Raw genomic sequence first — 13,329 nt, forward strand, 5'->3', positions numbered from 1 at the left:
AAGGATATTCTATTTCAAAAAACTTTTTTTCCTTAAAAGAATAAATATTAGAAATTCAAATAATTGTAATATGATTAAGATATAAACAGTAAATTTAATAATAAATTGAACAGTTATTCTGAAAAGCCTGGTACTTCTCCTACCAGTCTCTTTTGCTGAACAGCTAGGTTATGGGGACATAAACAAACCAACACCGATTTTCAAGCAATGGTGATGGACAAACACAGACACACACAACAGACTTCTTTCAGCTTCCATTTACCAAATGTCCACCCACAAGGCTTTGATTAGCCCTAGGCAATATAGCACAGGACACTTTTCCAAGGTGCCAAGCAGTGGGACTGAACCTGGGACCATGTGTTGGGAAGCAAGCTACTTATCACACAGCCACACCTGCACTGATCTGAAGACAACAAGTTGACATAATAATGAAGGACCTTGATTTCAACCTGGTTGGATTTCATCAGCTTCAGTGAAGTCAGAACCTACATCTTTTAAATTAGATAATATCTGCATCCACTTGGTGTTGAAGATTTCATTTTTATATTTGTTTATGATTTCCATTTCTCAGTCTTTTGTCTCAAACTCTAAAATATTTAACGACAATTTTGCCATAACATTCCAATTTAGGTGTAGTTCTAAGACATATTTCAGCACTGATTTTAGCTAATTATGTGCTGACATAATAAAGTCAGCAATTAAAAATAAATTAACATTGCTAGGAGGGGAGGAAAACATTAGGTTTAATGATTACCATTAATTAAATCAGCTCTGGAATTTTAATTAACAAAACTTACACCTGTAGTCAGTCAACATGTGATTTTAACCAAATGATGGCAATAACCATTTGGGATTAACATTAGTCACAGAGCTGGTATAGCTTTCTACTCACTGCAAAATAGTTTTAATTAATTAGTTTTTTTTTTTTTTTGCTCACTTCCTTATGCTAGTTTTAACCTATTGTGTTTCATGCATTTGGTAACTTTCATCAACCATTACAATAATTTAATAGGCACCAGCATGGCTGTGTGTTAAGAAGCTTGCTTCGCAACCACATGGATCCGGGTTCAATCCTATTGCATGGCACCTTGGGCAAATGTCTTCTACAGTTCTATATTTAAGAAATGAGGAATTATGTACATTATTTCCATTTGACGGATATTTGTCCTCATCTTGTTTGTTGTTAACACAACGTTTCGGCTGATATACCTTCCAGCCTTCATCAGGTGTCTTGGGGAATGAGAAACCAGGTTCGAAATTTCCCCAAGACACCTGATGAAGATTGGAGGGTATATCAGCTGAAATGTGCATAAGTGAAATAATAATAATAATAATAATAATAATTTCTAAGATAAGTACAAACATAGAAATTTGATAGCATGGGTATAGTTGATTAAATCAAGTCCAGTATTTGACTGATAATAATAATAATAAACTTTTATTGGCCACAAGAGCCCAAGGCATTGGAAACATTACAAGGACAAGATATAAAACAATGGGGAGCAGGGTTTACATTGGGCAAAAAAAAAGAAAAGAAAATAACAGTAACAACAAATAACAATACAATATCAACAAGGAAAAGATCCCCAACAGGAGTGGGGACAGTCCCCTAGGGTAAACCTAGGAGCTCAAAGATCCAGGCTTGCCCTGGCTATCGAATGCCCTCTTCCAGCTTGATTCTCTGTCATACGGGCACATGCTGAGAGTAGACCCATTCACTCAAGCCAAGCTCACCATTCACACTCATCTCTCAACAAATTTATAGAGGGCAGCACCTTCTTTTCCAGCCTCACCTCCTTCATTGAGTCGATGGAGGCTGAGTAGGCAAATGTTTGTCGTTGGTCCTTGCAGTTTTAATAATTATTATGGTTTGAATGATTTCTGAGACACAAGGCAGCAAATTTTAGAGAAGGATGTCAGTGATTGAATCTACCCCAGTATATGACTGGTACTCTATTTTATTAAGCTCCCACCCTACATCTAGGAAAAAGACAAAAAGTGCAGAGAAAACAAGAGGGATTTGAACCGACATTATTATGATATGACGAAATAGCTCAAAGCGACTTGTCCATTATACAATCGAGTCTGTTTATAGCTATTGCTCCAATAATAATAATAATAACCCTTTCTGTTGGAGGCACAAGGCCTCAAATTTGTGGCGAGGGGACTAATTGATTACATCGACCCCAGTGTTTCACTGGTACTTAATTTATCGACCCCGAAAGGATGAAAGGTAAACGTGACCTTGGCAGAATTTGAACTCCTCAATATAATAATAATAATAATAATAATAATAATAATGGTTTCAAATTTTGGCAGAAAACCAGCAAGTTCAAGGGGGTGGGAGTAAGTCAATTACAGCGATTCTCCCCCAGTACACAACTGGTTCTTATTTTATCAACCTCGAAAGGATGAAAGCGAAAAGCTAACCCAGGCGGAATCTGAACTCAGAATGTAAAGACAGACAAAATGCCTGGCATACTAATGATTCTGCCAGCTCACTGCCCTAATAAAAATAATAATAATAATAATCGTTTCTGGCCAGAAATTTTGAAGGGTGGTTTTAGTCAATCACATTGACCCCAGTAACTTGATTTGGGTACTTTTTATGTTATCAATCCTGGAAGGACGACAGGCATTTTGTCTGGTCCTGTAACAAATCCACCAATTCACTACTCTTAAAAATGATTGCTCCTCATCTCGGTACAAGGCCAGTAATACTGAGGGCAAGTGGGGTCAGTTGATATCATCGAACCCCTGTACTTCAACTGGTCCTTCTTCACTCAATCAATCTCAGACGGATGAAAGGTAAAGTTGACCTCAGCACAATTTGAACTTGGAATTTTCCCACAGCTCTAATGATTCTACTGATGATGATGGTGATGATGATGATGGTGACAACAGTGTACATAGATACAAGGCCAAATAGAAAAGGGAGGAAAGATACAGTCGACTAAAGACCCCAGTATGTAACTGGTACAGGATTTTATTGATCCCAGTGGTATAAAAGGCAGAGTCAACCTAGACAGGATGTGAAATGAGGACAAGAATAATTAGAAGAAGAATAAAAACAACAACAATAATAAGTTAAAATAATTTTCTTTAAATAAAGGAAATTAACCTAATGTTTAGTTTCCTTACTTTGTTTCTCCCACCCTACCATGACCAACACCTCTTGGATTGTGTGCGGTTTACTCACTGTTGTGTATATGTATGTGTGTGTGAGTACTTGTCTGCAACTGCACTTTTGCGTTGAAATGTGCATGTGTTATGTGTGCGTGTATGTGCAAGTGTGCAGAAGAGAGGGGGGGGTAGGCCGATAGAGCCGACAAGTTGCTTCTATCTATGTATAGAAAGTCTGTTTCACTGTCCATATTTGTGAAGGTGGAGGGACAGAGTAAGTGAGGTGAGTGAGAGAGAGAAAGAAAGAGAGAGAGAGAAAGGGAGAAAGGGAGAGAGACTCATAAGACAGGTTGGTGAAACGTGACTCGTCCATTGAGGCAACCTGCCACATACATGCAATGATTTGGTGCAAACTTGGCCGTCACCACAACATTGGTGTGTGCCATGTTGCATGCCACCTCACACATCTTCAGTGGTCGCTGTGGCACACAGTCAGGTAGCTCGAGGCATTGTGGGTTGAATGCAAGTAGGCGTGTTCCAAAGCCAAACGGTGAGCAAATGAGTCGGCCATCTGAACTGAAGCAGAGCTCTTTAATGAAGCCTCGACCGACATTTGGTTCCTCGCTGTAATAAAGCAGGCGTGGCTGGTTTTTGTGGATGCGATAAAGATGTGAAGGGCATGACTTAACACCCGAGCAAACAGCCAGCATCCGCTTCTGTTGCTGATGGGGCTGCTGCCCAGCACGAAATATCAACGTGTAATCGGCAGGCATGCGGGACGAGCTCCCACTGGTGCTTGCCTCAGGACGGCCAGTTTCCATGGAGCTCACTTCCCCTCTTGAGGAATGGTGCCTTGAGGAGGAAGAAGATAGAGAGGAACTGTTTACTGTTTCGTGTCGGTTGGAATTACTTGTGGTTGCACTTCGGTGCATTTCTTGCTGCTGTGCAGGCAAAAAACTGTTTGTTGGTTGCATTGATTCAGTGAATGTTGAAGAACGATCCTGGGTTGTTCCATTGGTCACATTCCTGCTCCTATTATCAGTTTGGGATGATGATGCATTTGATCCTCTGACGGGATTATTGCCTGGGATACTCTGTCTCTGTTGGTGTGATGTGGAGAACGAGGAAGGGCTGAGGTCAACACGGGGAGTTCGATAATATAGAATCCGGTTGCGAGTAGGTCGACTTGGGTTCACACGACCTCTCGGCAGAAAGTCAGAATCTGAGCCATCACCCCTCCCACGACCACCACCCTCATTATCATCATCATCATCATCGTAATCATCACGTTCATGGTGATTATTGTCGTCGTCGTCAGAAGCTGAATTTTCAGGGGTCGGTGATTGCACACGCACGTAGATCAGCCAGGAGGGACTGGACGAGCGTGAATTTGAGGTCGGGGAAGGTGAACGTGTGGGGATGGGAGACATGGAACCAATAGGTCGACCAAGCACTGGTCCACTGGATGTAGATGGCTGTGGGCTGTAGTCCAACATTTCCTCATCAAAGTCTTCAAAATCTTGTTCATCTACAGAAGTGTCCATCTTGATTTCCTGAATGTCATGCAGACATGTCCACTGGAAAATATTAGAAGAGGAAGGAAAAGAGGAATAAGAAGAAAATTTCAACTGGACAAGGATTGAATAAAAAATACTATGAATAAGAGACAACAATTAGAAGAATATTAAGAATAGAATCTATTAAAATTACTTCCATTTTTAGAAGATATTTCACAAATGACCAAATGACAGAGACTAAAATCCATATGAGAAGGGGAGATAATCGCAAGAATTAAGAACTGTTCAAAATCGAAAGACCATTAAGGAAAAAAGACAATTTTATTGTCTGGAGACAGTCATGGGCACCTGTTTCTACCTCAGTAGGTGTCATCAGCAAGGCAATTGTCCTGCCTTAACTGTAGTAAGAAGTCAAGGGACTTAGGCTAATACAAAGTGACTGGAGAAAATAGGTGTAGAACCTGTTTATCAGTCACACTGACTGAGGCAGAGTTATGTACAATATACTCAGAGAAGGCTGTAGTAATCAGGAGTAGGGTTTCAACTTCTCAATCTGTGTGCTAAAGTTTAGCACTTACAGGTCGAAATGATGATAACAATAATAATAAACGACAAAAACAAAATAAAAATCTATGTTAAGGTGAGACTAATGTCAGGTGGGATGACTTACTTCTGAGTTTTCATCACTGCTTGTACTCCGAGACAGACAACACCAGCCCTGGGGGTGGATCTATTTGAAAAACAAGAAAAGGAAGTGAGAGCAAAGCAAGGCAACAGCAACAACAAGAAATACAAATGTATATCCTTAAAACTGAAATCATTGACAAGTATATATATTTTTTTTTACTGCTCTGGTTAATGAACCATCCACCAAACAAACAAAATATATAAACAGACTTAAGCAGCCAGTAAAGCTGGCCAAGAAGATAATCTTATCAAAGAATATCTTAAGACCCATCTCTCCTCATCAGCATCACTACTGTTGGCGTTGTCATCATCATCTCCAATATTTCCAGACTGGCAAAAGCTGGATAAATCTACAATGTTGTAACCGACCTTTCTTCTTAATCCTTTCTCAATCTCTTAGGTTCAATATGTTAACATTTGACCCCAATGTTGTACCATTGTTTTCTCTCACTCACAGCCATACTCCACTAAAAGTGCACCATTAATCCATCCATCAACAAAACACTGCCTCCCAGAATGCACCACACCACACCACACCACACCACACCATCTGTATGTCCACCCGCCCACCCATCCATCCTTCCATCCCTCCACCCCTCTACCCATTCAATCAACACTGTTTCAGCCCTGGGGCTGCTGCACTGACCTGAAGGGATGCAATCACACATGCTTCATCTCGGCCGGGAAAGTCACTGATGAATTCAACACGGTTCCGATGCCGTTCAAAGACATGGTTGTAGAGTGTGCTGTTGCGACGAGGGATCTGCTCCAACTGCATGAAACGGTAAAACTTTGGTTTGAATCCCCGTAAATCCTGTTCCAAATACGATAAATCGAGATTGTGGATGACGATCAGATAGCCTTCTGTTGTTGAAATGACAATTTTTGAAGAGTCTGGCGTTAACTTGGAACGCATCAATCCACTGGTGTGGAATACTCGTTTGAAATTTGGTTCATTTACAGAATAACTGCAAGAGACAATATGAATACTTATATACAGATATATATACATACATATATATGTGTGTGTGTGTGTTGTGAGAGAAAAAAAACATGAAGTGTGAATTTGGTATTTCTTTCAACAGATAATTACTATAAATAGAAATAGAGGAGTCAGTGGTATCATAAATTGAAGAGTCAGAATAGGAGTCAAAGATGTAGTGCGTCCATTCATCCGTATTGCTTGCCCAAGCATGACGTTTTTAATCACCCAGCCATACATGTACCCAGAAGTTTATACAATCAGACTCACCTGTTTATGTCCCAGGTGTATATACTGCCATCAAAACCAGATGTAAGTAATAGGCAATGATCAGCATCATATTCTATGTTCTTCACCCAATTCGAATGGCCACGAAGTGTTCGTATTTCATGCCTCAGATACCGAACGTCCCACAACGACACGGTGGTGTCATCTGAACAGGTAGCAAACACTCGTGAATCTAAAAACCTGAAACAGAACATAAAAATAATTTATGTGTGAATGTGTGTGTGTAATCAAGAATGGTGATGGTGATGATGATCATTATCATTTTTATGTCTGTTTTTTCCATGCTAGCATGAGTTAGATGGAACTTACAAAGGCAGATATCCAATGAGTGGATCCCTCCTCCTCCATCGGTTGCCAACCCTTACTTACTCCCAAGTAAGGTATTTTCCCTTCCATCAGTCCTCATATATTGAAAGCAATAAAATGGCTGAACTTCAGGACTTCTGTTTACTGGAGAATGTGACTGTCACCATTTTGGCTCAAACAATGTTTATGAAGATGCATGGAATGTGCATTCGCAAACAAATGCACACACACACACACACATAAATGCATATACATACATACATTATACATACATATACACACACACACACACACTGGAATAATGTTTGCCTCTCAAACCCTCTTTCATGGGGCCGAAGAGATGATAGTCCAGTGACGAGGAAGTGAAAACTGCAGTGAAGAAGTGGCTCAAAGAACAGTCAACAGAATTATGCGGGGCAGGGATACATGCTCTCATTCGAGGGTGGAACATTGCTATTGAGAGAAACGGTGACTTGTTGAGAAGTAGGGATGTGATCCACAGAGGACCAGCTTCATTTTGATGTATGATACATGTTCTTGTGTTGGTAATTACACCTGTCCTAAACAAAATGGCATTACTTTTTGACTCACCCTCGTATACATATATATATATATATATATATATATATATATATATATATATATACATACATACATTCACACACACACACACACATATATAAAGAAGACGGAAAAAGATGGTGCCCCTACCTGACACAGTTGACACAGTCAGTGTGAGCCCGGCTCTTGTGTCCAATTAATTTTGCATTAAACGGGTCAAACAGCAAAATACTCTGACGTTCACAGGCAGCAACAAGAATTGATCTGGAAAAAAGAAGACTATGTACATCAACATCATTATCATCATCATCGTCATCATTGTTGTCATCCTTTAATATTCGGCTTCCATGTTGTCAAGAATTAGACAGTCAGATGAGATGTATTTGATTTGACATGGTTTCTACAGCTGGATGCCCTCCCTAACACCAACCACTTTACTGAGTGTGCTGGGTGCTTTTTTTTTCTTTTAGCACCAGCATGAGTGAGGTTTCCATGTATCTTGCAAGACTATAGAGTTCGTTCTTTACTGTATGGAACTATAGTAGAGAGGGAGGTGGCTTTTTGCTAAAAGCTGAGAGGACAAAAAAAAAAAAAGGTTTGTTGCTGTAGAGGAGATACATGGTTACTCTCTGTGAGAAAGGAGAAGAAATAAGGGTAGATCTGGAAAGAGAGATAAAGGTGATAGCGGTGAGGTGTCAGAATATACCCTTGAGGTACAAAAAGGTGAATAAAAGAGGATATTGGGATAAGACAACAGAGAAAGGTGAATGCTAATGAATGGCTGTTATGAGACACATCTTGTTTGTGCTAACATGGAATAATGTATATTAAGATGTCCATGATGATGATGATACACATTTGTACATGTATAATATACGCACACTCATATATATGTAGGTTTGAAATGTTCTGAAGATTTTGTGTTTACATGACTAAAGTAAATCAGAATTATGGTTCAGTATTTGGGTCTTAAATGAAGAAAATATGGTAGGATTCAGCAGTGCAGAGTTGGCAAGGTTTATTTTCTTGACATGATTGTGCAAGGGAGGATATTTTCCAATTAATGCTAAATGGGATATATTTTAACTTTAGTGTCCATATATATTTGATTAGTGAAGTGTCATTTTTCCTGTTTAGTTTGTGAAAAGAATGTGTGTGATGGCTGTATCACATTTTAAACAGGTTTGCTGTTAATCCAATATATGTGAATGTGGTTGGTGTTGTAGTATTAATGATTACAATTATCCTACAGATGATATTACTTGTAATACAGTTGTAATTGGTGGTGCTAGGCGTGTTGTTTTGGTTTTCATATTTTGAAATTAACCACAGTTTTTTGTTTTTTTTTGTAGCTGTGACTTGTGAAGCATAATACTATTATGTTGTGTATGTTTATTAGTAGACGGTAGTTGTAGATAAGGTACACTTCATCCTTTCTCACAGTGTGTACTGGGTGTCTTTTATGTGGCAGCAACACTCGTGAGATTACTATGTTGCTTGCAAGACAATGATTTTCAAATGACTGGAGTTACAGTAGAGTATTTGGTGGCTTTCTGCTAGAGGTGAGGTACTAAAGTGTGAAATGGTTCTGGGTAGGGAGAAAGATATGTGATATCAGGGAAAAGCTGGTGAAGCATGCAGTTCTGCTCACATTTAATTACAGCAAGAAAATACTGCAGTTAGAGAAGTGATGGGGATGTCTTGAGGAGGAAATTGGGTGAGAGGCTGTGCATGATGAAGATCAAAAACTAAAAAAATATTTCAAAAGCATGGTTTCACATAAGTATACTCTGCCTAGAGAAGGCTGTTCTTGCAGAAAGAGAGAGAAAGCTGCCGAAGACTAAGGTTATAATATTCAAAGCATCAACCAGAGTGGACAACACCATCTGCATTAAAAGCTACATGGAGCTTATAGAAGGCAACTTTAAAGCAAGATTAAAGCTGGTTGCCCCATGCAAGCATGGAAAAGTAGACATTAAAACGATGATGATGATGGTGATATATCATCATCATATGTATACACACACATTTTTTTATATACTTACATATGTGTGCTGTGTGTATATATACCATATGTTTGTATGTGTACAAAATGTGTGTGGGTGTGTGTGTGTACATGTCTATGAAAGAAATGGCAATTGATAACATAGATGGGACCTATGGATGAGGAAGACCCAGGAAGATGTGGGATGAAGTAGTGAGGATTGACCTCAGGATATTGAGTTTCACAAAAGTTATGACAATGGTCCAAGATGGCTGGCAATTTGCCAGTCAGCCCTGGGTTCAAAAAGCTTACCCTTCCAACTGTCCCCCACAACCCATCCCACTATTCTTCCTCTAACTGCAGTATTGTTTATTCAACTGTTGTAATTATGAGCAGAGATGCACACACTTCATCCCCAACACTTTTGGACTAAGTTCCCCTCCTCATGTCACCCACCACCCATTCACAATATTATCCCATACCATTATTGAACATCATATCATATTGGCCATCGACCTCCCCTACCACCATCACCTTTTTTGTACTGCCACTTACCACATCCTCCTCCCCGACCCACTCCTATTTCCTTCACTTTCCCCCCTTTCCCAAACTGATATTCACCATTGATTACTCCCCCCCCACCTCTTCCCCGTTAATCATTCACTGCATCATCTATTGTCCCTACCTCTAATCATCTGTCGCTTACCTTACACCTTTATAAATTTATCTGCTTTGCACCTGTTTCTTTCCCTATACCCTTCACATTCACTGTCTTGTACCTTAAGGGTCGACCAGACCATCATTGTCCCTCATCTTTATCCAGACACCTCACCACCACCTTCCCTCCTAGCCATATATCTTCTCTTCAGCAAGACACCTGTTCTTACCCTTCTACCATCCTCTCATCTCCTCACGCCATCTCCCAGAATACTACACTTCCTCAATCAAGAGGTTGTGTAAGCTACATGGTGACTTCACTAATTAATGCCAGTGATACACAAAAAAGCACCCAATACACTCTGTGAAGTGGTTGGTGTTAGAAAAAGCATCCAGCAGACAAACCTGTGAAAACCAGAACAGAAAACGGAAACCCAACGTAGTCTTCTGTTCTGTCAGATCTTGTCAAAACGTCCAACTGATGCCAGGATGGAATACTGATGCTAAATGATGATGAAGACGATGATACATGATATATATAGATTATATGGTACGCAAGAGTGGCTGTGTGGTTAAGAATCTTACTTCTAATCCATGTGGTCTAGGGTTCAATCTTACTGTGCAGCACATTTAGCAAGTGTTTTCTACTATAGCCCGGGGCCGAACAACAGCTTGTAAGTGGATTTGGTTGATGGATGACGGAAAGAAGCGCATTCTGAGCGCGCGAGTGCGTGTGAAGATTATACGATGGTTGTAAACGAGATGCATTGTCATACAAACGAAATTGTTCATTTCCAGTCTTCCGCGAAAAACAAGTCTGGCCATGGGGAAATACCACCTTGTTTGGAAATAGGTGAGGACTAGTAACAGCAAGGACATTTGGGTGTAGGGTATCTACCTTAACACATTCTGTATGATCGATGCTAACACGGAAAAGTGGACGTGAAATGATGGTGATGATATACAGACATGCATACATACATAAACACATACATACCACAAATATATACAAACACATATACATGCATATATATATATATATATATATATATATATGCATGCATGTATGTATGTACACACATCACCTTACGAACAGCATCACTATTTCTAGCAAGATTCTCATGAAAGTGGTCATATCTGTAGGGTAGAGAAACAAAGATAGTGTCGTGTGATAGGAACGAACCTACAGCATCACCACCACTACTAACAACTACAACATCAGGACAGCAGCAGGTTTGCTTACCCTTCTGGAGAGAAATCGAAGTTGAAGATACCTCCGTGGTGCGTGTGCTCGGAGGTCTTATCTGGTTCCCATGTCTGTACGGCTTCGAAACTGGAATAAAGGCCACAGTACATCTGTGACAAATCGCCAAGTGCGTGTTTCAGTCCCAGTTCTCGTTTGCGCTGCCAGCGCCACGGTTCAAACGTAGAATAAGACGCCATCGTTCTTTAATTAGGAGAAGACATTAAAGACTATTAGTAGACAGGATGGTAACAGATGGATTAAATGAAAGACAGACGGAAATAAAAAATAAAAACGGGGGGGAATAAAAAAAAAATAAACACTTGGACAACGTCAATGAGGTAACATGGAACGAAGCTGACTGTTAGGACTGTTACCTCCAGTTATCTCCCTTCTATTTCACCCTCTCCTACTACATGTGGGCGTATGTGTGTGTGGGATTGCTGTAATTGCAGCATTTATAATTGTACATCAGTCAATGGATATATATATTGAGTATTGCTAATTCTCTCTCTCCCTCTCTCTCTCTCATATCTTTTACTTGTTTCAGTTATAGGACTGCTGCAGCCATGCTGGAGCACCACCTTGAAGATTTTAGTCGAGCGATTCACCCTCGGTACTTATTTCTAAGGCCTAGTATTTATTCTATCGGACTGTCATGACGAACCGTTAAGTTACAGGGACGTTAACTAACCAATATCGGGGGGGGGGGAACAATCACACACACACACACACACACACACACACACACACACACACTATGTGTGTGTACGCCCGCACGGACACGCACGACGTGTTTCTAAGGGTTTCCCCATACCAAATCTACTCACGAGGCTTCGGCCAGCCAGGGTCGTTAGCAGAAGGCATTTGCTCAAGGTGCCACACGGTGTAGGACTGAGCCCAATACCTCATGATTGTAATGAATATATATTTATATATGTGTATGTATACATCATCATCATCATCATCATCATCATCGTTTAACGTCCGCTTTCCATGCTAGCATGGGTTGGACGATTTGACTGAGAACTGGTGAAACCGGATGGCAACACCAGCCTCCAATCTGATTTGGCAGAGTTTCTACAGCTGGATGCCCTTCCTAACGCCAACCACTCAGAGAGTGTAATGGGTGTTTTTACGTGTCACCCGCACGAAGGCCAGTCAGGCGGTACTGGCAACGGCTACGCTCAAAATGGTGTATTTTATGTGCCACCCGCACAAGAGCCAGTCCAGGGGTACTAAATGATATATAGATATATCATCATCATCATCATCATTTAACGTCCGATTTCCATGCGTTTGGCAAGCCAGAGAGCTGCACCAGGCTCCGCTGTATGTTTTGGTATGGTCTCTGCAGCTGGATGCCCTTCCTAATGCCAACCATGTTGCAGAGCGTATTTGGGTGCGCCACAGAGAGAGAGAGAGAGAGAATTAGCAATGCTGTATTTGTATTTATTAATACAGTTTTTAATGCTGCAATCGCGTGTATATATACCTATACATACACAGACAAACACACACACACATATATTTACATATATCTAGACATGTATGTGTGTGTGAGAGAGAGAGAGAAAGTGTGTATGAGATATACAATGGATTCAAGACCAGGAATAGGAACCTCGATTTTTGCATTTGTTTCTGTGAGTTTCCTTGTTCTGTTTCTAAAGAGACACCATTCCTTCAGGGAAACAAGACAGTCATGGATTAAGGGCAACAGATGCACCTGTCTGCTATTAAACAAAGTCACCTTTTCTTCATTAATAACCATTTCACAGGTACCTCCTTCCTTGGTGACACAAGCCCTGGAGTCAGCATCATTCCAGTTTCCCTAACGCCATTTACAAAATACCATCATCAGTTCTTCTCCAATTTCTACTTCTGACAAATTCTAGACCTAGGCCTTTATCCTATTTTTCAATGGTTTTTATCACTGTTAAGTTGTTGGCTCCTCTATTAGCAGCAGATTTCCTTCATCATT

At 40.3% G+C, this 13,329-nt stretch overlaps 1 protein-coding gene across 1 annotated transcript; it reads right to left on the reverse strand.

Moving 5' to 3' along the window:
• Positions 1 to 1,410: 1,410 nt before the first annotated feature.
• On the reverse strand, positions 1,411 to 11,729 carry LOC106868597 (DDB1- and CUL4-associated factor 10 homolog). The gene is made up of 6 exons (XM_014913931.3): positions 11,349 to 11,729; positions 7,615 to 7,728; positions 6,580 to 6,777; positions 5,974 to 6,295; positions 5,311 to 5,370; positions 1,411 to 4,700 (listed from the first exon to the last, which is right to left on the reverse strand). The coding sequence occupies exons 1-6, from the start codon at positions 11,546 to 11,548 to the stop codon at positions 3,462 to 3,464; spliced, it is 2,133 nt and encodes a 710-aa protein (XP_014769417.1). The 5' UTR covers positions 11,549 to 11,729; the 3' UTR covers positions 1,411 to 3,461.
• Between the last annotated feature and the right edge of the window lie 1,600 nt (positions 11,730 to 13,329).

Source organism: Octopus bimaculoides, chromosome 14, assembly GCF_046866305.1.
Source record: "Octopus bimaculoides isolate indiv1 chromosome 14, ASM4686630v1, whole genome shotgun sequence".
NCBI lineage: Eukaryota > Metazoa > Mollusca > Cephalopoda > Octopoda > Octopodidae > Octopus > Octopus bimaculoides.

Bases quoted from the DNA above. Each gene is read 5' to 3' on its own strand.
- LOC106868597 (XM_014913931.3), bottom strand. From the start codon at position 11,548: ATGGCGTCTTATTCTACGTTTGAACCGTGGCGCTGGCAGCGCAAACGA. The intron at 6,778-7,614 runs GTAGGGGCACCA...GTTCTGTTTCAG, and splicing joins GACTGTGTCAACTGTGTCAG to GTTTTTAGATTCACGAGTGT. The intron at 5,371-5,973 runs GTCAGTGCAGCA...TTTTTCAAATAG, and splicing joins GTGTGATTGCATCCCTTCAG to ATCCACCCCCAGGGCTGGTG.